General features: G+C 43.4%; 2 protein-coding genes across 12 annotated transcripts in view; both read right to left on the reverse strand.

Moving 5' to 3' along the window:
• Positions 1-12922, reverse strand: part of OSBPL5 (oxysterol binding protein like 5) — a 221196-nt gene extending 208274 nt beyond the window's left edge. For 2 of the 3 annotated variants that reach the window (XM_039553475.1, XM_039553474.1), the window contains exons 1-3: positions 12812-12922; positions 9141-9267; positions 7495-7718 (exon numbers count right to left, since the gene is read on the reverse strand). In XM_039553475.1, the coding sequence (XP_039409409.1) occupies positions 7495-7718; positions 9141-9267; positions 12812-12910 (450 nt within the window). In that variant the 5' untranslated portion in view covers positions 12911-12922. Of the gene's footprint in view, positions 1-6894; positions 6925-7494; positions 7719-9140; positions 9268-12811 lie in introns of those variants that run through there. The other variant, XM_010394733.4, reaches the window with a different exon arrangement.
• Positions 12923-20349: 7427 nt separating this feature from the next.
• The window catches only part of PTPRJ (protein tyrosine phosphatase receptor type J), a 74293-nt gene continuing 70591 nt past the window's right edge, over positions 20350-24051 (reverse strand). For 8 of the 9 annotated variants that reach the window (XM_039552611.1, XM_039552607.1, XM_039552612.1 and 5 more), the window contains one exon: positions 23250-23626. In XM_039552611.1, coding sequence (XP_039408545.1) covers positions 23468-23626 — 159 coding nt within the window. In that variant the 3' untranslated portion in view covers positions 23250-23467. Of the gene's footprint in view, positions 23627-24051 lie in introns of all 9 variants that reach the window. The other variant, XM_039552606.1, reaches the window with a different exon arrangement.

Here is a 24051-nt window from a genome sequence, read left to right on the forward strand (position 1 = left end):
CCTGATTTTTCTTGAACAGAGCATTCCCTGTCCATCTGTGGCGCTGCAAGGTCACATGACAGCTGAAGAGTACATGAGCCCTTTTTCTAGCTACAGTGGTGAAGGAAAGATGCAAAAGAAAACTGAAAGTTACTGCAAGACAAAATTGCATATCCTAAGCCCACCTATTAAAGACAGACTGTAAGTGTTAATTAAGCTACCTTGCCTATAGCTAAATTACATCACACCATTTCATCCCTGAATGACAGCTCTGTACTTTGGAATTTTATGAGACAAAACCAAAGCAAGGAATAGCTCTGGTGGGCTCTGTAAACGTATGTAAATAACCACAGAAAGAAACGATCATTAATAAAGCCTGAATAGAAAGACATCTCCCAGATTACTCAGTATTAATTTCCTTTTAGTTTCATTTGCAGAAACCTGACCACCTTTTATCAAAACTTCACACAGACAGGACTTTTCCTGGGACCATAAAAATGCAGATGCAATAACCTGGGAGCCAGTGCAGCTTAGCTGCAGCATGAAGCAGGGACTGACTGCTGAGACACAGCCACGTGTCTTACCTGCAACTCGGAGCTTGTGTTGGTGCAAGTTGCTGCAGTGGGTGTCTATATTTATCACACACTTGACTGGGTCATGTTTGTTACCTTGGTTCTCAGGTAGAAGTCACCTCCATATAGGGTCTTCATGGCATTTCTGTGACACCCTGATGGAAAGCGTGATGCCCGTGTATTGGAGCCAACAGGAGACATAAGCTTGAATGCAAACCATTCATGTTTTCATTCCTTGTCCTTTCACCCAGCCAGAGCCTTGTGCCATAAAAGGGGGATAAGCAGTTGACTAAATACTTCCTTTTTTTTTTTTTTTATATTAAACTTTGGTATCCACCATATTAAATAAGGACAAGAGGAATGAGGTTTGGTTTGGAGACCAACCAGGAACATTTAATATAAAACCCTAATTAATCTGCTGTGATAGAACTGCTTGACGAGATTCTTGTTTCCTGTATCATGGATTCTGGAAAATAATTCAAGTCACAGAATCATAGAATCATAGATTATCTTGAGCTGGAAGGGATCCACAAAGATTATTGAGTCCAACTCCTGGCCCTGCACAGGGCAAGTGTTGACTGTTTATTTTCCTGAGACAAGTGCATTTTCCTCCCATGCTTATTTTCAAGCATAATCTTTTATATTACAAAGGTTGAGGCACTTACCAGGGACTATCCTAACAAATCTTATCAGTTCAACAAGTCAATTCCAAATTTTACTCCTCACAGATAACATTTCAGCAAGTTCATGATCAGCAATTCTTTGTGGCCAAAGTTAGGCCCTTTTTACTTGTAGGAAATAAAGACATTTATATTCATTCAAGGAAGATGGATGAGAAAAACATTTCAAAAGTGATTGCAGGATTCAGTATCATAAGCTCCTAAACCACTTCTAAAATGTTGGACGGTCAGAGGCTTTGAAGCTGCTTTTGACAACTTTTAAACATTTTACCCTAATCTTGAGCTACAGCAATTTACAAGAACCTGAGGAGATGACAGATCATTCCACAGTAAGGAACAGCCTGTCAGACATCATTTTTGTTAGCAACCATCTCCTCTAAGAACAGAGGTAATGACCAGCATATATTCCATGTGGCAAATTACATATTCCCTAAAATCTATACTAGTCATCTGGATTTATGAAACATTGCAGAACTCTCTCAAGGGAAACCAAAATAACAAGTATATAATCCCTCTGTAGCCTAGCCTGAAAATTACAGGACTGTAACATCATATAGGGCATTTTCCTCAAAAATCCTTCCTAAGAAGCCAGCTGGAAAGAGAAGCCAGGTGTGTTGGGGACACATTTTCTATATTAGCACTACAGTATTGGCTGAAAGGTCACATCCCTCCTTGTTTTCAGTGTCTTATATCTGAGTTCCATGAAGCAGCAAATTAAATGATTACACAATCTTTTAAAGTTCCCCCCTCCCCATTTCAGTTACCTATGTAGAAAGAAATTTTTTCAACTTTGTGCCTTGTACTAGCTCTCTGTGTGAGAGCCTATTTTAGCCTAGATTCCCACAAATTGCCACATTTTAATGGTTTCTTCATCAAAGGAGCAATGCCCATCTGGACACACTTAGCCAGCCACATTTCATCACACACTTGACATGATGCTTGGTACAGAAATGCACCATCTGCTTCAGGGTTTAAGCTTTCATATTGTGCCCATCTTTTGCAAAAGGTTAAGGGGACATAAATCTTTGCTTACATGGGGTCATGGGTGAGTCAGTTTGTGCCATTTTGCCATTTGCTGCTGCCAAACCAGAAGCTGAAACTACTCTGGGGGTGCTGCCAGTGTTGCAGTTACAAGTGGCCACAGGTTGCTGTCTTACTGATGAAACTTTCCCAAGGAGAGTCCAACAGGCTTTCCCTTCCCCTTGCTTCCATCCTGCATCTCCTTATCCCTGGAAGGTTCACATGAAAACTGCAAGGGAGGAAATCTCTTGTATTTGGGGAAGTAGAAGTGCACATCCACACATGCTTTGTAAACACTTCAGTTTACATTAAAGGCACGAGCTGTGCATAATCATTATCATTTTGTGGTAGGAACACCTGGAAAGGTCCCAAACAGTGGCTGCCCACTAAGATCAAAGTGGCTACAAGAGCTACACCATAAGGGAGGACATGAGCTGCTCTGGAAAGATCCTTTCACCCATCCATCTGTTGTGGCTGTGGGTGTAGAAACAGGGAGACTGGTTGTCACCTAGCTCCTGTTTTCTCCCAGACTGCACTGCTCTGCAGATGAAAATGAGCAAACTTCAGCAAGCTTTGCTTTCCAAGATGTTATTTCCATGGAGATATTCCTGAATATCTCCAGCTGGTGTCCTGGCTATGGATTTCAGTTTTGCTTCTAAAAGGTATTATAAATAATGTGATTAAAAGCAAATAGGTTGTCTTTATTCCAAGGGATGTGGGTATCAGGCTGGTGAGTTTTTTGGTGGTGCATATTTTTCACACACAAAGAAATTCTAATTTTTGTTTGCTTTGCTTTCTAAATTTCTCCTCTGGTTAGTTTTTATCTGTCTTTGCATGCCAGGCATCCTGGAATCTGGATGGTGCACCATGGAAAAACCATCCTCACATATTCTGTGAAAGAATGAAATTTGCTAGTGGGGAAAGACCCTTCTTGGTTTTATCCAGTGTGATTTGGAATGTGAGGAGGTTGCTGGCTCTGCTGCTGAGGTGGGTGCAACATGCTCCAACCCTTCAGTGTGGAAAACTGAGCTACCTAAGGTACCTTCTCCTGGTAGGGTCCACTCCCTTACTCAAGACAATATTTTGCTCAGAAAGCCCAGATCAAATGTTAGGTTCTGTATTCCCTGCAAATAAATGCCTTACTGTAGCAGAAGATGCACCATTTGTCAGGCTGGAACATTGAAATGGAAGAACAATTCCAGTTCTCATTCCCACTTTTGATCTGGTTATCTATGCCACAGAGCATAAACAGTTTCTTGCCTTATTACTCCTAGCATGAATCAACAGCACATTAGGTTTACACATGGATATCAATAGTAAATATTTCATGTTATGACTCAATAATATGCTGGCTTATATGTAAGCACATTGCCTACCAGCTTCCTACTTACATACATGTTAATGGGATTATGTTCATATAGATATACAGAAATACAAATTCACATCCAAGCTAACCAACAAACCCAAAAAAGATAAAAATAAAATCACTGCAGACAGTTCACATGTCATTCTGAATTCCAAGTGTTTTAAAATACGACTGCAATTTGCAAGTCCACATTCTAAATGAACATGCTGTAAGAGCATTGCATAGAAGCTATTTTAAACTGTCAAAATACATATCAATGTATTTCCACTTTCTTAACTCAGGTCTTGAGCTAAAACCAAAACATTTCCAGATAAATGCTTTTCAAAGTCAAAGAAATGGATCTCTTGGATCCATTTCTGAGGAATTGCCAAATATAATCATTAATGAAGATCACAAGCTTTATGTATTTTTAGTCACCTCCTCTTTCTACTTTTCTCCATTTTCTCCCCTCAAGGCAAAATGACTAGAAATGCCATTATCTTTTATCTACTCCAAGAAAACTGAGAAACTTGCCACATTTACAAGGCTGAAGGAGGCAACTGGAGTGCAAAGCACCGCCCCAGAGGACTGACAGCAGAACAGGAAAAAGTCTGCCATTCTGTTCTGAGGCTGGCTGCAGTCATGGCCTTCCCACTGCTACAAGCTGAGGGGCAGGCCAGGAAAGGGCAATTCATCCCATGAGACTGAGCCTCATCCCCTGCCCTGCCACAGGGCCCTGGGCTACCCTCGCTTCCCTGGGACTGCTCAGAGATCACCAACACAGCTCAGGCACAAGGAGCACTCCTTGGATATCCATTCCACCGGTGCCCAAAGCGAGGCCACCACTACTTTTGGTTTGACAGTGACAGAAGTCACCAACATTTTGCCTGTTGTGGCACATGGAGTGATGGCAAAGGCTGAAAAAACAAGTCAGCAGCCTGTATCCAGCTCTTTCAGGGTTACTATTTTGCTGGAACACACCAGCAGCACATCGGTAACAGGGTTTCAAAAGACCCTTTGAAGAATCAAGAGGATCACTCATTCCCCTCCAAATAAATTGCAAAGTGGCAAAGCTCCATTTCTACCATGGGTTACCTTCAGTGCTTTCTATTTAAATCTAAAACCAGCAAAATTCACATCTTCACGCACAGTTTCCTCCCCTTTTTCTTCTTTTCCAGTCTTACAACTATAACAGCCACAGATTGCAACTTCACAGATGCATGTCTGACATTAATACAAAAAACTTCTCCAGGAGGACGAACAGGTACAGAGTTGGTATGTCAACACTGTTTTTCACATTTTTTAAAGTTAAATCTTAACCTGAAATAATCTCTAATTCAGATTCCGCAAGAAAATCCCAGGAAATCCCAAACACATCCATAGAACTAGGTATAAAATGGCCTCATCTTCCATATAATGACAGAGCCTGTGGTTTCTAGAAAGGATGTTTGAAATCCAGTGAGTATGAATGTCAGCTTCCCATGGCTCACGTGGAAGCCTCAGCCAGCAAGAACAGGAGCAGGAGTGGTACAGAAACACAGGAACAAGCAAAAAAGCAATTTAGACTATTTACAGGGCCAACAAAACAAATGCTTAGGAGACACAGAACCAAAGTTTGTCAATGCTACCTGGCACGATTGCACAAAAGTCATACTAAACCATATTTGCTGCATCACTTCTCATTAATACAAAGTCTTACTTCACTCCCCTAACCACAGGTGATAACAGGGCCACATGGCTTCATGGATTGCCATTCCACTTGTCATGAGAGCCAGTTCAACAAGTTATCTCCTCCTGAGCTGAAATACAGACGAAATTGCACCAAGTGAGACCTCTCCTCCCCACTTGGACATGATGGGGACAGTCCTCCTTACAACTACAGCTGCAAATCAATGCTCATGTCTCTCCTCTACCTACAAACTTGGCCCTCCCACTCTGTCCTCTTCCCAGAGTAGTCAAAACATAACTTCCACACAGCTTGGGAAGGCAGCTGCGGTGCAGGTGATTCCAAGAGGCTATAGCCAGCCCCATGCCATTGGCTTCTGGCTCCCTAAGGAACCCATTGCATCCCAGGCCAGTATGGTACTGCAAAGCTATGCCAGCCAAGGCAAGTCATGAAGCTGCTCAGGTTCCCCCCTTGGCCCTCAGGAAGAAGAATGAAGAAAAGCATCATTGCCATCAACAGTTGTGCTGCACACAGCCCAAGAGTTTGGAAAGCTCTAGCTTAGGAAATCTTTGGGGACTGTATATAGCTTTAATCACCTTTAATTTAATACATTATCTTAGCTCTAGGGAAGTTATATTGTCCCTGCACTTTGTTCAGCAGGGATCTGTTTGCAGAAAACACTGACACCCCACTTCCTGCACCACCTCTCCTAACAAAAAAACCCTATGAAATATTAGAGAGAGGTATTTTGATCAAGTACAGTGAAAAAATGTTGTTTCCCAAAGCTGTCAAAAATACACATTCTCCAACTCCCCGCTGAGTATCAGGGACATTGCAGGTTGTTAGAGTGAAACTCAGTTTTTAGTGTCATTTTTGAAGCAGCAGGTATGACGCACTCTCAGGATTAGCTGCATCTTTGTATATTATAGGACTGCTGCAGTCTAAAAAGCTGCATTCCTTCATTCTGTTCCAGTGCTGCTGGTCAACCATCAATTCCTTAGGTAGCAATATTTTTGGGGACTCTTCAGAAATGTTTATCTAAAGGGCTGTTTGCAACTGATGTAGGTGCAATGCAGTATCCTGCCACTTTGAGCACCACAAACTTTGGGGGATACATTAAAGACATTCCCTTCCTTTGCTCTGCCCTATTTTTGCTCTGTGGCAAAGCACAACTTGCAAAACGATCCATAGCATCGAACTTCACAGAAGTTACCCTTAAAAAAGAAAGGGCAAGATTAATCAGCGATTTTTAGAAGACTTGAGCAAATATTAGCAAGCAGCTCTGGTATTTTGAGTTTCCACTAGCAAAATAATAAAACCAAAGGAAACATTTTAGTATCAACATCTTGCAGCTGCGTTTTGCTCTCTCATGGCTAAAAGCTTAAATCAATGTGTTGCAGCACAGGAAATAACCAGAGTAGGACACAAATGCAGTGTTTCAACTTAGATCACTGCAACAGTTAATCGAGCATTTTGTGACAGCGAGCCATTTACCAAGTACATTTTCACATAATTAAGCAGCAAACGAGACACAGTCCGCAGGAGCTGCACATTTAATTGTGTCAGCAATTAGATCATAAAGCACTTTACGCATATAGACGTGGCCATACGGACCTGTCTTTCTATACTCACCGTGCAGCAAGGCATGGGTGTAACGTTGGTCTCAAAAGAATTGCTTTAGAGCCCCAGGAAGAGCAACCTTCCTCTCACTCTCATCTCGGGCAAGTCAGTGTTTCTGGAAGGTGGCCAGGCAAGATCAGATTCATCAGCCAATAAAATTGTCTAAAGCTGCCGTTCCACAGGAGAGCGTTCCTCCGGCTGCAGCCTCAGGAGCAGCCAATAAAGGAGAAAATCAGCATCAGAGTGCGGGCGAGCATCTTGCCCTGTACTAAGGGTCTGCTCTCCAAAAATCCAGCTTCCCCCTGCCTGTGCTGCTGTACACAGTCATCCTGCATGAAAAACAACTTGCATTTGGCTTGCCTGGCTAAAATAGGTGCACAGCTATTCTGAACACTGACAAGGGTAAAGGAATCAGTCAGGCAGGTGTCTCATGAGCTGGGAAGCAATACGGTGACATTCGGAGCCATGGATTCATGCTGCTAGAGGGGCACCACAGCAGACCTAGCTTTTTGTGGGGCACTGGGAATTACTCAGTAATTAGCTCACACAACATTGCTTCACTCAAAGACAGACAGTTCATGGTGGGCAATGTGGAGACCGTGAAAACCTTACCCCTATTTTATCTTCCAGAGCTGGACCTGCTGCAGTGGCTGCGGGAAGCCATCCTGTCCTCAGCCCCACGTGTTTGTCCTGGACCTCATTGCCATTCAGAGGAGCCCTTGATTTCACCCTGCCAGTGCTACAGCAGCAGCAAAATATCCCAGTGTGCAACAAGGCTTCACAGAGGTGGCAGTCGGAGCTGTCTGGCATCTGGGGATCCTTAGGGCTTGCCTTTCCTTAGAAAAACAACAAAAAGCCAGTCCAGAAAAAAAAAAAAAATATCAGTCTTACTATGTGTTATCTAACCAACAGTAAATCCTGAAGGTGACAAGGCATTTGTGGCAGTTATGCATGTTAGCAGGTCAAGAAAGGCCTTTGGAGGTCTTTACTTGTAAATCAACAATCTGCAGAAGAGCAGGCCTATGTGTCATCAGTCTGAACACACATATTTTGACAGCAGATGACAAACTTTGCCACAGAACCTTAGTGGAGAAAAAGCACAGGTGCTCTCTGCATACTATTTGACTGCCTTGCTGGCATGTACCTCTCCTAACCTCTCTGAGGTGAAAACTATTTGGATTTGTTTCTACAGAAATTTTGCACCAATGTGCTTTATCTGCAAAACTGAGTTGCCACCCAACTGAGGGCACCCCTGGTGAAATCCCACGTTCCCAGCAACATTTCTTTCAGTCTCCTGACACAAATGAACAGCAAACACCATCCAGTCTTCACCAGTAACATTACATATCCTCACCTACATGTATTGGAGGAAAAAGTGGTCTGTAGTGCAGACAGCCCTTTGGAGGGTTAAGACTTCGCAAAAAGCTACACTGCACCTTGAAATGGGAAGGGATTCATAATGAAAAAGCAAAAGATAAGGAAAAAAAGATTAGAATATGAAGATTGGAAATTAGAATAGATTAGATATTAGAATCGGGTCAGCAAGATTGTCATTAACAATAACTGGTTTTCATTTTCACATGCCATTGCCTTTAATCTCCTGGTTTATATGGATATATTTTTACATATTCATGTGACACCTCTGCTCTCTTTTTACATATTTATGTGAAACCTCTCCTTTCATGCTGGTACTACAGCTCTTTGGAGGACAACAAGCCGAAGATGTTTCCCCCAGAGCTCTGAAGGCAGTGTTACACTGGAGGAGCTGGAAAAGAGGCTCCTGGAGAGCCACAGTATGCTAAAATCAAGCTGCACAGAGGCACAGCCTAACCAAATTCAGCAGCCTGAACTTTGTACTCTGATCTCAAAAAGCCACATGTGCAAGCATTTATGATCTGGATTTTCCTTTGATGTGAATTGGCATAGACCCATGTCAATTCACAGAGCCTTTTCTTCCAGCTGGGGATCTTCTGCTATCTCTGGAAAACACAGGGTTCCATTTGGAGCCATGGTATGCTGCCATATTGCCCATTCAAGGGTAGTGCAGGGCAGGGAGCACACACTAACCTGAAGGCAAGTACATGCTGAGGGCTCCCTTAAATATGGTCTTGGGGCTTGGAAAGGGGTTTGTCAAGTAGTGACTTCAGAAAACAGTGCCCTGGCTGCAAAGAGGCAGCCAAGCTGGACATACACTTCCTCAGAGCAGCTGGCTTAAGGAAACCAAGGGACACTTGACAGCAGGTGAGGAGCCCCCTTACCTTTGGGAGCAGGAGAGCACAAAGCCAGCAGCAGGCCAGGACCCACACGAGGGTCATGCGAAAGAGGGGGATGCCAAGCAGGTTCCCAGAGCAGCCTGCCTCCAGGAACATCTTCATTTTCACACAGCTGAAAAGAAAAAAATCAGTTAGCCAGGCAGCTGTGCTGGTGTCCCATCCTACTGGCAAGCATTGGGTTGGTTTAGGCTGGAAGTTGTGCACATTCTGCTAAAAACCTGGTGAATACATACATTTTCCTCTCCTGTGTGTTTGGAGTGAGGTCAAACTGCAGAGAGGGGTGCTGGTGCAGGGTTTGGTTTAACACTCATCATAAACTTTAGTTTCAGGATTTAAATGCCGTAATGGAGAACATTTTCCAAGCTGCTTTCTACACACATTTGAGGTGGTTTGGGCTCTAATTAATTTGGAACAGGGCAGGGAGTTCAGAAATTTTCCTTTTCTCTCTCTCTCTCATATTCCTGTGTCCCACTTTAGTTTTAAAGTGGCAAGGCTCATCTAGATTAAGGCACTAGGAGGGAGAAGGAAGAGAAAGAAAAGAAATCTAGCTGAATTAGAGATAGCTGACAGGGCATTTCATCAAGCCAGTTGTGTACTCAAAGCTTTTCAGAATCCATAACATGAGTGGCCATGCAAATCAGTGAGTCATTGCAACAGCTGAAGGGGAAAAACCCTACACAAAAAAAAAAAAAAGGAAAAAAAGAAAAAAAGGCAAAAAAGCAGAACTCTGCTCATCTGCTGAACCTGCTCAGAGAGGAGTTTCCGTAGTGTGCTTGTGCTTTGCCTGGCCATAGCCCATTTTTATTCTCTTTAGCACATTTATCCTTTGTGAACTTTGTGAACTAGGGTGTTCCTTCTGGGAAAGCTACATCACTTTCTTACTACTAGGACAGCCCAGCAGCATGCAGGAAGCCTATGACACTTCAGGAACTGAAGCATATCTTTGTAGTTAGAGCTGAGGCTGTTAAATCTGCATTGGGCTTCTCCGTAACACAAGATCAAAAGCTGTTTCCCTCTTCCCCATCTCTTCCAGCATTTGGATATGCAGCTGGCATCTGTGTCTCCTCAGTGAAGGGGCTGGACAGTCTTAAGCTTTTAACAGCAGTCTTCTGATTTTGTATGTTTTATGGGCCCAGTATTTGCATGATTCTTTAATACTTATATTTTTTAATATATAGATGACCTCAGTGTTAAAAGAGAATGTATTGATTTCTGGGAGAAAATTGCTTTACACTCAACCCTTCACACCTACTTTGATCACAAAGGACAGCAGGATGCTGTGATTTTCTGTAGTTTCACCTTTTCTAGCAAGGAGTGATGAAAGGCCATATATATGAAAAAATCATAAAACAACAGAAGAGCTTAGACTGTTTTTTCAGCCACCTCAAGTCTAAGCAGTCCCTGCTTGTTGGGACTGCAGAAACATGAAGAAAACCAAGTGCAATATGCACCAGAAAGCAGGCATTGGTCCTAGAGTACAAAAAAAGCAGCCTGCAAGACAGTAAATTATTTCCCTGCAAATTGTCTCCCCCTGTGAGAAGCGAGATACCCTCTCTTGGAACAGGCAGGTCAGCAAGCACAGCACCCAGTGGCCCTTGCTTTGAGGGGGAAGGCTGCTTTGGAGTGAGCAGAATGTGGAAGAAGAGACAAGATCGAAGAACTGGTGTTTCAGTCCTCAGCTCCACAGTCCTACTTCACACAGTCCCACTCCATGAGCAGCCTGTGATGAGCACAAGGGATGAAACCAGCTCTGCCAAAGCTGGGGGGTTTGCGTGGCAGGTATCTGTAATAAACACCTTCTGTCTATGGTGTCCTGTGATCTATCATGACAGATACCTAACTTATTCATTAACACAGGAAAGGAGACCTCAAGTGATTCACAGCTGGGGAAAGAAAGAAACAAGTCATGTTGCTCAGAGCTCTGATTCAGATGAAGCAACTCTGCAAGTCTAATAATGCAGCTTTTGGCCTTTAGAGTTATTTATGGGAAAAGTGAATTTGAACAGACCTGCTGGGTTTGTTCAAGAAAAGGAAGGGACTGGGTTTTTATTTACACATACACCCCTCTTAAATCAGTTTGACACTTGCAGTATAGACTTGATGCCCTCTGCTTGGCAGCCTCATTACCATCTGTAACGAGTGTAACATCTTATAAATAATTTATGTTGTAACAGCAAATACAGTTTAGAAGAAAGAAAACATTTAGGGAATCTGGGATCAGAAAAGGCTAGAGTGAGTCAACACGGGCCTCTCTGTTTCCATGGAATTAAGAGCATTACTCTACCCGCCTTAGCCTCAGTCAAACTGCAGCCCAGGCGACCAGGCAGGAAATATTGCATCAGATTATCAGAAAGGAAAGAAGAGCACTAAGCAGGGAGGAAGATCTCCCAGGCAGGGAGGGTGCTGGACTGGGACCCAGCAGGAACCAAACTTGTTTTCCGTCTCAGTTGCTGATTTCTGTCCCACTCTAGGCCAACCCCTAACTGTGATGGGGAGAAAATCTGTATAAATAAATGAAAAATTTTAGCAAACAGCCATTCTGGCGTAAATAGCTTGTCACATCCCATTTTCTGCTTGTTGAAACAAACTTTACCCATGCTTTCTCTGCTGCACTTGGACTAATTTATCATGCATTATGTATGTTCCTCTGCCTCAGAGTTTAATTATTCATGAATCCCTCCACCTTCACCTTCTTTCTCCTTCCATGTGCACAAGGACCAGCAGGCACAATTCATCAACTCAAGTCCTCCATCACCACCAGCTCTCAAGGTGTGAGCCTGCAGCCTGGCCCAGCTCTGGACATTGCTGGCTCCTGCCAGAGATCCCCAAATCCATGTGTTTACTGACCGGTTTACTTCAGACCTCAGGAAGGCGTAGGAGCACTGCGTTAAACCTGGCTCCTGATGCACAGAAGGATCATTTCCCCTGGGGCTCCTTAACAACCCTCCTGCCCCTCGGGTGCCGTGGGCTGGGGAGCAGCCCGGTGTAACCCTTGAAAGTGTGGGGTGGCCACCAAGGTGGGCACCAGCAACCCCAAAGTGAGGTTTGAAACAAATTCTCCTCAGCCCCCACAGTGGCAGGAACCCTGAGGAGCCACCTCAGGGCCCTGAGGGCCCTCTCGCCTGGGACGGGACTCGCTGTTTCTCCCAGCACCATTTTCAGTCCCTTTCTATCTGGAGGGAAATGTCTGAAGAAGGCAGACCCACCCACTGGGTGCCAGCTTACACAGGGACCTTGCCTGTCCTGTCCCCAGCAATGGCAGGAGCGGGGTAGAGTAGATGTGGTGGCCAGATCAGATGAGCAGCCTGGGCCTGCTGGCGGCAGCGTGGCCAGGAGAAGATCCATGCCTGGTGTGGTGCCCAGGTGCTGGCAGCAGAGGAGCGGCCACTGCAGGGAGAGGGGCCAGGGGCTGCCCTATGACAGATCCACCCAAGTCCATGGATTCCTCCCCAGCCACACCACCATGCACTGCCCGACCTGTCCCTGAAACTGGTGCTGCCTCAGGAACAACGTCCTCCAGTGAGAGCACAACTCTCACCAGCAGCAAGAAGTGAGGGACACAGTGGGAGGAACAGCCCTGAGAGCAGCCCGGGGTGGAAGAGAGGTGAGGCAGCGTGAGGAGCATTTATAAACCTGTGGAATGAGGAATTACATACAGCACAGTAGCTTTTTCTGAGAGCCAGGATCTTAAAGCTGTTCTCAACCGCAAGTGCCATGGGAATCTTGATTTGACTCAGGTGTGTTCTCATCATCATGCATGGGAGCCATGAAGCATAAGAAAACACTTGATGCCAGCCCAGTCCTTCCAAGTCAGCTCCCAGCACGCAAGTCCAGCCAAACTGAGAAAAAGTACAAAATTATTACTGCTTTCTGTAACTTAAGTGCCAGATACCATTGCTTGCATTTTATTCCAGCCCCCATTTCTAAACAGCCACAAATGGATTTGTTTTTACAAAACCAGAGCACTTTTTTCCTCTTTTTAGTAGCTGTGATATCCCCCAGTGTAGAAGAGGTAGAATATGCTGTCACCACTGCTGTACTGGGCCAGTGCCCTCACCTGCACTATATTGCAACTTCATTTAGCACAGAATGCCTCAGTCAGCACCACTGGTGAATGCATCAAGTATAATGTGCTTTTTGTAACTTTTAAGGCTTCCCCTCCAGCTTGTATAACATTGCTCAGCTGATCTCTTAATTTCCTACATGCAAAAATCGAGCTCTTTGTTCTGAAACCACACGCTTTCATCTCCTGCCAAAGGGGAATCCATCTGGGTGCCGTGACTTCCACCCTTTGAAATGAGTCCTCCCCACACCCGTTAGCAGACAGAAGGCCTGTGGCCACAGTTCAGGATGCCTGCCTGGATTTAGTTTACCAGGGAAGTGGGGAGGATTGGAGAGAGCAGGCATTCTCAGCCTAGTCACAAATCCTTCCTCACAGCTAAACCTCGCAGGATGGGGGGGATTTGCCCAAGTGTAGCAAGACCCTAACTACACTGTCCTTTCCATTTGCTTTCTGCCTTTGCTGTGAATTTAGTTAGGGGAAAAGATGGCATTTCATTTAACTGTAAGAGATATTTGGGTTTTTCCATCCCTTAGAGCACTCTGGAATTGGTTTCCTGTGCAGTGGCTCTGCTTGGTGCAGAGAGCCTGGGGCTGTTGCTGGAGACTGGCCCATGAGAGGGAGATAAAGCCTTTGAAAGGCACGACTGTGAAACACTGCTCTGTCCACTGCAACTTCTTGGGCTGGCCCCTCTGCTGCTTTTGCATAGCAAGAACCAGATCATAAAGCCAGACACATCCTACAGCAACTGATCTATCCCAAACGTCTCGTCCCCCACCCACAGTCCTTAGCCTTGGCAGGTCCTGCTTGCCCGGCCACCCTCACACCTGCTGCCTGTGTCTCGGTGCAGCTCAGACTCCCACCTCATGTTTCAGTTTCATTGAGGCTATTTCTTGCTGTAATTAGTCAATTGATTCCCCCATATGTGAACACTGAGGCATCCTGAGACTGTCACTTCAAAAGGCTTTTGTCAGATTTGTCACCAATAATTAAAGCATCTCCACCCAAGCAGACTGTGCTTTTGATCAAGGATAAGCAGTTTGCTCCTGACTGTGGGCCAAGGAAAGCCATGATTTGATCACAGTACTGGCAGATGTCCTAGTGAGCAGGGGAAACTCACTTTGTTATGCTTAGTAGCTCCTGCCTTTCAATCATGGGAAATCATAATTTGACTATTAGCATGTAAGAATTTTCCTTACACACCAGCAAAATTAAAAGGGCACTGTCAGCTTGGAACACAATGCCTTTCCTATGGAGGCTGATGAGAGGCTCTACACTAATCTCTCCCTGCTGTTTGCCTGTTGGTTTCTGGTACAATCACAGGCTATTGAGATGTTTTATTTTTTGCAATGGAAGAATTCAACTCTGCAGAAATTACTTACTTTTTCCTTTCTCCGTTGTGTGAAACAAGAAGCAGCACCATAGCTTCACGTCTGCAATATCTGCAGTATACACCTGCCATGAAACACACAGGTTTTCCCCACCACAGCAAGAGTGCTTTCTGCTTCCCCCAGCTTTGGGAAAGCAATTCACCCCCACAACGCAGCTGCTAGCAAAGACATCAGCTCATTTTGCAAATTCTTTTTGGGGTATTTCAAAGATGATTGTTTGTCTTTGTTAATGATACCAACATTGAATTGCCTACAAAGCCCTCTGATTTTATTCCTACTCCACCCATTTTGCTGAAAGGAACTACTTCTGAGAAGTTTGCAAAACTGCCTTCAAAAGTCTCCTAAAAATTTTGTACCTAAGAAGTCTGAAAAGTGGTAGATAATTGCAAATGCTGCTTATTAGAGTGACCATGATCACCACACTGCTGTCTCATGCCTCAGCTGGTTGTGTTTATCTCCTGCCTCTGGCCATATCATTCATTGCAAATTCTAATCAGGAAATGGTCCTTCCCTCCTTGGCAGCTGTGTCCTCAGCCCAGAGAAAGCCGCCACCTGAGTCCTCCAGAGTCATCCTGCCTTTTCCAAAATAAACTAAACGGCAAAGTCCTTGGAAGTTGAAATGTTCACTGAGTAAAAGCTCAATCCCAAGAAAAACTGCAGTGTTTTGGTTTTTCTGGGCGCAGAGAGCAGTCTCTGCAGACTGTGGTGCTGCTGGTTGTGTTTTCACTGGGATTCTGGCTCTGCCTTGTAAAAGCATTTACAACATATTGATCACTTCATGTAATAAATTGCAACTACAACAATGTTTCATCTGGAACTAACTGACTGTAGTTCATAGACTAATACTTCCATGTCCTCCTAATATCATTTAAAGCCAATGACTTTGAGAGAGCTATAGGGCTCTGGTTTGGTAATAACATTGTGCCGTCCTCAGGCTGACTTTTAAAATTTCATTGCAATAGAATAATGTAGCCAGAGGGAAAAAAAATTAAAAGTAAAAAGATATCTAACTTCTGTCTGTGAAATGGGAAGTGGATAGCTTAAATGTATGTGATGGATGGCTCAGTGCAATGCTTTTCAGGACAGAGCATATACTTTCTACAGCTCTTCAGAATAAGGTCCTAACTCAAAATTATAAATCAGATAAGAAAATACTGCATAAAAAATACAGGTCTTTAAATAGGTCAACAAATAAAATACCAAAATCAACACATAGGAAAGCTGTTGGGGTTAGGGAACTTGCCTTCAGTTCTATATGGCTCAGAATACCATCTGCAGGAAGTTTAAAAGGATATTACTGATTGACATCCATATACATTCAGATTCCCTATTATCTGTCCCATCCTTTTCAAAGAAAAAGAGAGAGAGAGAAAGAGAGAGAGGGGAAGAGAGGGGAAGAGAGAGAGAGGGGGAAAGAGAGAGAGGGGGAAAGAGAGAGAGGGGGAAAGAGAGAGAGGGGGAAAGAGAGAGAGGGGGAAAGAGAGAGAGGGGGAAAGAGAGAGAGGGGGAAAGAGAGAGAGGGGGAAAGAGAGAGAGGGGGAAAGAGAGAGAGGGGGAAAGAGAGAGAGGGGGAAAGAGAGAGAGGGGGAAAGAGAGAGAGGGGGAAAGAGAGAGGGAGAAAAAAGCTTGGTTTGCCAAGGCCCCATGCAAACTGCCTGCTCTACATATGCTTACATTCCTCTCTTGTCTGACTTGCAAGAATGGGGGAGGAGAGATAAGGTCGTGTTCCACATGTCACAGGAACCAGAGCTTTCTTTGGATTTCTCAGTATTTCAGTCCCTTTGACTAAAAAACACATTTTAGGAAACAAACTTGGAATACTTTCCTAAATGCTGATTGAAACAGCCATGTTCATCTTTACCTTCAATTGCTTTAAAAATCTGTCCAAATGGTGAATAAATAAAATAGAAATTCCCAAGAATGATTTTTGCCAGGTGGAACTGTTCAAATCTTTCTTTAGTGGCATTTTTTAAAGGTAACACCTTCTAAAACCTTGAAAAGCTCATTTTCAAAATACCAAGTAGCAACATCAAGTGTCTTAACACAAATAACATGATTGGTACTAATGTGATGCTAGTGACTTGACACAAGAAAATATTGATTGCAACAAACAATATGAAATGTATTTTCTGGCATCTCAGTCACACTTTAGATCCTCATGCAGAGGAAAACCAATTCAGTAGCTTTAGACCTGGCTTATAATTAAATTACAATGAGTTTAAAGGTTTGACTGATCTATATTGGTCACAAATTTTTCTTTGTATTTTGGTAAGTGGCCTCCAGAACTCAGCTTTCCTTCAGCATGTGACAACCTGGCCTGTCACTATCAGCACTGGGAGCATCACTCAGGCCAGGAGGCAGCATCTGAGAGCTGTTCAGCTCAGCCAAATCCTGCTCAGAGCAGGTCTTCCACAGGACCAGTGCTGATACACGAGCATGGGAAGTTCTGATGCGAAATGTTATTTCTAGTTTTGATTTACTCCTTGCTCAAAGGCTGAAGGATTTGTAAGCAGCTGGGCAGTTGCAGATAGATCTTCCAGAAGATTTAGAGCTCCCTCACACACCCATCTCCATTACTGCCTCGTTGGTAAAAAATGGATCTATCACTAGAGCTTTGTATTGAAATCTCACCGTATTTCAAGTGGGAGACAGAGGAAGCCAAAATCACTCAGCAGATGTTGCCGGATGCTTTAAAAGCTACATTTAAAATCTCCCCAAGGACCTGTGTAAAAAAAGGCAGGGAAAAGTCACATTTAGTGTTACACACAAACAGATCCATTAAATGAAACAGCCTTTTAACTGTTAAGCGTATTGAGTAGTACGAGCAAGCACGTCACTGTTTGCTGTCTTTATTGATGTATCTGCACTGTGTTCAGCAATCCCATAAATCTGTTATTGCTGGGAACAGCTGTGAAGCAGACTGATAACCTGGGAAATGAGCACACAGCTGGTATTGCTGAATAACCAGCTCCAGGCTGGTGCCAGCCAGAGCCCTTACACCTTGGAATACACATACCATCAGAAAATGCCGAGGTGTCAGCAACACTGAAGTGTAAGAGCACTTCCCAAGGTAGCAAAGGATTATTTGGCATTATCAGGCTATTACTGAGCTTAGGAGTTTCTGAAAAAGTCACCTGGCCAGGTGGATAACACTCGACATATCCCTGTGGACCAGGCAGACGGCCATACACAGGCACGGCGGCCCGGGCTTAGCAAGCGGCATAGGCAAGGAGAAGGAAAGGGAAACAGCAGAAGGAGAGGAGGGAGGTTATCAGAACCTGGGAAGGAAGTGAAAAAGGAGCAGCCCGGCAGGGAAAGCTTTCCTTGGAAAGACCAGCGGTATCATGTGCCATCTGGAGGCTTAAACCAGAAATGAACAGGATATATTTCCTTTCTGGCTTGACAACAACCACCTCTTACATAGATACATACCTTAATCAGAGCTGACATTAGATCATTATCATAAAACCTGTTTTCTTCTGATAGCATATTCCCAGCTCTGAAATCACCACATCAAAAATCTGCCAGACAAAAAAATAAAAGAAGTCTAGAAATCCCTTAGAGAGGATCCCTGATTTCCTGTCCATCCTGCCCTGTGGTGAAACGAGCACAGACTGGCACTGTGTGTGAAGAGCGCTCTGTCCCTCACACACTGAGCACACACAGCTCTTGTGTGTCCCTAGAAATCCTCGTCAGCACTATTAATATACCAGGGACGTCCACAAGACACCAGCACTACCCTTGAACATTGCTCCAAACAATCTGGCTTTTCTCTGATTACTTGGGAAGTTGGAGATAAAACATGAATTCAAGTAAGTCACCAGGGATCAAACTAGACTGTCTTTTCTCAGCAAGAGGGGATAATTTGCTAGTGTTGCTTTTGGCTGTCAGGAATCTATGTATATTAATTTAAAATGAAATAAACCCAGGGAAAGCAATTTGAATGAATAAATTCTGTTCTGCTAAGTAACGGGGACAAAGAAAAACAGGCCTGGATTCATAATCTTTTTCTTCAGATCTAAGAAATAGCTTGAGAAGGGCTCCCAGCTTCTCCCCCATGTGATATGTTCTAACAGCTCCTTCCCTTCAGCTAACAACGCAGGCAGGAAGCAGCTCCTCCTGGTGCTTCCAACTCAGGTTTTCTGCTTCATTTGCCTCCTCCTCCCTCGCAGGCAGGAGGCTGGCATGGGCAAGCAGTTTGCCAAGTCCAAGGGTAAGGAAAATGGAATGAAGCACAAGATTGGAGAGAGGCAGTTTGGTACCAACATCAAAAACACTTTGCAAAGTGCTGAAAACAGAACAGTTTGCAGGCAGAGGTTTTTCAACACCATGAGTTCTTACATGAGGTGCTGAAAGAGACTCCCTGAAGCAGTGTCACAGTAAAAGAAGAAAGGAAGTACAGTAACTTTTCTGGTGAGTACAGGAGAGTGGAGAACACTGTACCTGCCCATCTCAGAAGCAAGTAAACTCTTGATCTTCGCTTGCCCCACATTCCACCACTTGACCATAGTGATTACACCTGCATTTTTTAATTAGTTTTTACTCAGAAAACCCAGGAGGTGTTAAGTCCTTGGTTCGCTCTTTTTGCTTCAGAATAGCATACTGTGCAAAGTTTTCAGGTGTTTTTCCCTCCCAAGCCCCCATTTCTGACCCTTTTCCACAAAAACACTCACATGTTCATCTCCAAACTCCATTTGCTGCCTGATAACATCCATCCAGGAAGGGCATGCACAGGCAGCATCGATACATCCCATTTATTAAGCCCAGAACAGGGCAGAAACATTACATCCTCTCCTCTCTGACCTCCATCTCTAATCTCCAAGGCAGTAAAACTAACACGTGACAAGACCAGGTACAGAATGTGATTCCCAGATATTCAGGTTCATCTCTACCCACCCAAACAGACAAAGGCTCCAAATGACAGCCAAAACAGCTGGCTTTCCTGAAGTTCTAATATTACAAGGCTAAGACCACCGTCATGTGGCTGGCACACGGTCCCACCGAGTAATGACAAGACAATCACACTTGGCTCTTCCCATCTCACCATGCAGGCGTTTCAGAAACAGAACACAGCAGTTGCCATGGAGGATCACAAGATTTACTCCAGTGTAAGCACCTGTGATGAACTGGAGAGCTGCTGTGTGCCAGTATCACACTCCAGGCATGTGATCCTCCTCAGGAGTGATTCAGATGGCAGTCAGGAATGGCAACTAAATAATTTTAGGAGAAAGGGACTTAACTGAGATAATCTTCTATGCATCTACAGACAGGTGATCTGTAATCCAGCAGCCAGCTATAACATCGCAAAGGTATTTCTGCATCTCCTTCTATCACCACCTCCACACAACACAAAGAGATGAAAAAGTCCTCACTCTTGTTTCTCTGGAAGTAAAGAAATCCTAGAAACATTGGTCCTCTCCCAAGGCTATTTCAGTGAATGGAAATCTTTTGATGGACCTTGGATGATGGTCCCGTTTCTTTACCTGGAATCAAGCTGTTCATTTAGAGAAGCTACCAACTGCCAGGACACAGTAATATCAGACCCAGGGCCTGCCAGGGAAGTCTGAAAGACAGATTAACACCCTCCCAAGGAGCTCCAGTGACTGCAATACACAACTGACTCAAGTGCCATCCCAGAGGATGGGGGCCCACTTTCCATTATGAAGTCCTTATGAAATGGGTATTTTAGCAAATTAATTTTATTCAAAACAAAATCCCAACAAAGGAAAAATAAGACAAAAAGTGCTCTGGGATGATGCTTTTTAATTGTTATTTTTATATTTTTAAAAACAAATCAAACCATTAAAAATATTACAGACATGTACTGAAATTTCCTGTACAACAAATATGAAAACAATAAAATTTGTACATCATTTCAAGATATTCAACAGTCACTTATTTGAAACACATCAACTTTTCCCTTCTTAAGCAGGCCCCAAATGGGAAAAAAGGGTAGAACAGAAATGCAAGAGATGGCAATTGTCACACAGGAGCTTTCAGTGGACAGCTTTAAATAAGCAACAGTGAGAGAAAACACTGACCAAAGAGACCAGATCTCAGCAATTATAACACAGAGAACATCAGAGGGCAGGCAGAAAACATTTGCAGGAATTCAAGTCACCTTGACCAAGACAGATCCACAAGGTAGTGGAGCATTACCTGTAGTCCTCCTCTTCCTGCAGAGACATCCTACAAGGAATGTCCTCCTTATTCACACTGACACTATGCCCAACCATATGTTTACAACAGCTTAAGCCTTGCCAGCTTTTTCCACCTATACACAGAATCAACAGGTCATTTACTTCAACCTTCAGTCTCCTCTCACAATGAATCAGTTTTGAAAAAACACCTGCATACAGTTCTTTAAAAATGGATACTCATTAGATGATGGCACAAGTGAGAATTTGATGCCTGCTTCCAACACCAAAATAATGGGACAGATCCATCTGTTTTCTGTAAGAGGATCTGGGCAGTGGTTAGGCAGAAACACATACTGTCCTAGCTTGTTTTCTGATGTTCTGCTGCAACAGAATAGAAACAACATGATCTAGCATGGAAGACTCATCTCCCTCTCCTCTATGCTATACAAAACAAGGGCCTTCTGGAGCAAAAGAGCACTTGCCACCCTAAGGCAGCAAGTTCTTGGGAGATCTGGAATAACGAATACTGGCTCTGTGCTCTGCACAGATGTGCAGTAACTGAAAGAGTAAGAGAGTTAAAGAAAATAACATGACTGCAAAGCGCAGACTTTCCTCCCTCCCCGTTCCTTTGGAATGGTTCTGTTTGGTCCAAGTGGTTTATCTTTGTTATCTGACAGCAGCTTAGGAAGAATGCAGGTGAGAGATCCACTTTCTGGGCTGCCAGTTTGGATGGAGCTGGGCAGGATCATCAACCTCATGATGAGGGTCTTTTAAAGTATTTCCAGAGAAAGAGAAACAAAATTATATTCAAGAACCCACAAGTGGCTGCTACAAAGAAAAAAAACCAACAAACTACAAACAACCAAACCAAACCCCAAAACCTACCAACCAAAAGTGCACTGTGGTTTGTTCCTCCAGTTTTGCTTATGCAGCACACCACAGTTTCACACCAGGTTGTGAAAAATTCCTCAGGATATTTGTAAAGTTACAGTTGTGCACCAGGAATTCCTATGTTCTCCTTCAGCTGACACTGGAGGACCTGTGAGGCTGCCAGGTTCCACTGTAAAGCCACATATACTCCTAGCATCTGTAGCTTTTCCTGACAACTCTACTAAAACAAAAACCGCCAAAACGACGACAACAAAAAAGCAGCAGAATTCCAGGGACTCTGGTTATTAAACCTTCATAAGATTTTTTCCCTGCTTTATCGCTATTCTATAGCATTATTCATAAACTTCATATTCATCTGCAATGCAACCAGTGCAACAATCCAAAACCCAAAAAACAGACCCTCCCCCCACCCCAAGCTATGTAAGTCCTTCATTGGTAATGCCTTCCTAAGTCTAACAGTTATGTACCAGCAAAATAAATCCAATCTGATCCTTGACTTGTGAAATCAGCAAACCGGGGATTTCTGCTTGTTCCTTCTGTTTCTAAAAGGATCAGTCAAAACAAAAGCAGCAGTATATTGCAAATAATTACAAAACAATTACACTGGATCAGTGAGATGCAGGCAGGTAAGATGTGTCTCAGTTTTGAATGGCTAAAACAACCAAGAAATTTGTCTTTACAGCAGAATTTTGTGCAATGTCTTTTGGTAGAAATGGTAAAGCCACTCGATCCGTTTGGGAGTGCTTCAACACTTGGAACCTTAGTTTCAACATTTTCACAGATTTATATACTTGAGGAAAAACAACAACAATGATAAAAAGACACCAACCTGAGAAAAACTCTATTAGAGTGAGCATTATTCAGTAAATCATATATTGCACCTTTAAATAAATCATTATAAATTGTATAAAAACAGAATATCAGCCAGGAACAGGGAGGAGCTATTCTGTCCTTCATCCACACCCCCACACACTCCCCCGCACACACATTCACAGATTCACTTGCTCTGTTTGTAACTACAGTTAAAGCTTGGAGTGACAGACCACACTCCTTTTTCCTCTGGCAGAGGCACCGAAACATTAAGGCAGGGGATATTTGTGGTGAAATGCAAAAACAAAGCTCAGCTCCAAACTTCTGGAGAGTCCTGCCAACAGTGCAACTACAGTTAAGTTTGACATAAGCCTTATTTAAAAATCTGTGTTCTCATTAAGAGTTTCAGTACAAAAATAGAATCTCTGCTGTTTTTTTTCCTAGAGTAGCAACTAGAAAAGGCACAATTTCCAAGTATAAATGTCCATTTGAAGGAGCCATTTGTACTCCTTTTTTAAATAAAAAGGAACACAGAAAAAAATAGATCACAGAGGCACATATCTATTAACTAAGTAACCAGATACAGTAGATAAAATATGTTCCTGAAACTTATAATTAAATATATTCAAACAGCCCACAAACCTGGTGTCTGTAAATGAAATCATATAAAACTGTAATAAAAAGCTTGTGTTATTATTTCAATATTTAAATTCTAGTTCACTGTTCATACTGCAAATGCTATTTCACCTATCAGTACTGTTAAATTCCCAAGAAAAAGCAAGATTCCGCTGTTAACTTTAAAAAGTTTTGCTTGGGTTTTGTTGTTTGGGTTGTTTTAACATCAATCTGCAGCTCCTGCCAGCATTGTGTTTTTCCTCCTGTAGATCACACCTTTGAATGCAGACAGAACTGGAGAAGCCAGACATGAGACACTGCACACAATTCCAGAAAACACGAGTCGAACACCTCCCTTTCCTATGGGCAGGTAGCACCTCCTGGAGGCACTGGGCTCCTTCTGGGCTATGTGTGGTAGCCATTGGCCTTCCCAAAGGCTGGCCCAGGTGCGAAGTTTTCATAGATTGCCATTGCTGTCACATTTTGGTAGATAAGGTCAGTTTTCCTCTCTCTCTGGGATCTAATGATATCCATGACACACTGGTTTAGGAAGATGTACTGGTCCTGATGGGAGAAAAAGAGAACATAATGCATTTCTAAAAAATACCTGATTTTGGAAGTAATTCTGCTTCTGAATATAGGTCTGGCTACTGCACTGTTATCACAGAGCTTGTTTTAGAACTTTTATGTATAGTTCATAGAAAATAGAGCTGGAAAGGACCTCATGATGTCATCTGATCAATGCCCCCCATAAAAAAATGAGGATCAAGTCTTGCTGTCTAGAACTAGGATCTGTCATGCCTAACGCTATCCCAACAGACTTGCATGATGGAGATTTTACACCCTTTTTCAAATCAGCTTGAGTTAGTCCACACACCTTTCTGGATCAAAGTGATAATTCCAGCAGGAACACTTGGATTCCTGCAGAACACAAAAGCAAAGATGCACACCGAGACCACTTGACTCCACATAATTCTGGCTCACAGCTA

This window comes from Corvus cornix, chromosome 5 (genome assembly GCF_000738735.6).
Source record: "Corvus cornix cornix isolate S_Up_H32 chromosome 5, ASM73873v5, whole genome shotgun sequence".
Taxonomy (NCBI): domain Eukaryota; kingdom Metazoa; phylum Chordata; class Aves; order Passeriformes; family Corvidae; genus Corvus; species Corvus cornix.